This window comes from Sphaeroforma arctica (genome assembly GCF_001186125.1).
Source record: "Sphaeroforma arctica JP610 unplaced genomic scaffold supercont1.13315, whole genome shotgun sequence".
In the NCBI taxonomy this organism is placed as follows: domain Eukaryota; class Ichthyosporea; order Ichthyophonida; genus Sphaeroforma; species Sphaeroforma arctica.
Window position 1 is genome coordinate 1 of NW_014027243.1, and position 664 is coordinate 664.

General features: G+C 39.5%; 1 protein-coding gene across 1 annotated transcript; it reads right to left on the minus strand.

Moving 5' to 3' along the window:
- Window positions 1–359: 359 nt before the first annotated feature.
- SARC_18038 (hypothetical protein) lies at window positions 360–548 on the minus strand (the record flags this gene model as incomplete). Its single annotated transcript, XM_014287880.1, has 1 exon — window positions 360–548. A coding segment is annotated over one exon (189 nt), but the record flags the coding sequence as incomplete, so codon positions are not given.
- Window positions 549–664: the final 116 nt, after the last annotated feature.

A 664-nucleotide genomic window follows, 5' to 3' on the forward strand; every position in this document is an offset into this window, starting at 1 on the left:
GTGTGTGTGTGTGTGTGTGTGTATGCGTGTATCTTCTATAGTTTCAAAACAGCGCACGTTGCGAATACATTCGGTAAATATACGAGCAAAAATGTACTGATGATGATGAAGGTATCATGCAGACTTGTGAGTTCTACTTGGCACGACCAACAAGAGCACATCGAGAATGAAACAACATGAAAAGACTGACAGATAAGATGCAAGAAATCAAACATATCATAGCATAAATATAGGTAGCGCCCAGCAGGTGTGCAATTAAATCAGCGAACAAAACATTAAGTTTATTCAATTATTCGAGAGAAAAAATGCAACAAAGTTCCCTCATATTAGGTGCCAATCGTATATAGCAAAACACTCACCTGCGACAGGGCGACGATCAAAAAGTACAAGTTGAAGAAGAACTTAAATTGTTCGTACAGCACCATGGGTAGGAAAGTCACTACATTGTACTTCTGATTGCACACAACATTTGACACATGTTTGGGTTTCCGTTTTTCTGGCTCTCCGATGTATATGCTTCGTGCGGCAGGTTCCTTATGCCCAGTCATTACCTGAAATTTAGTTGAACTATTACATTTAGAAAGAAGCTGGAATGATATCGATGTTCACCTGATGACGCAAGAGTAAAGATTTCTCTCACTCTCTAAGGAAGAAAAAGGCACAG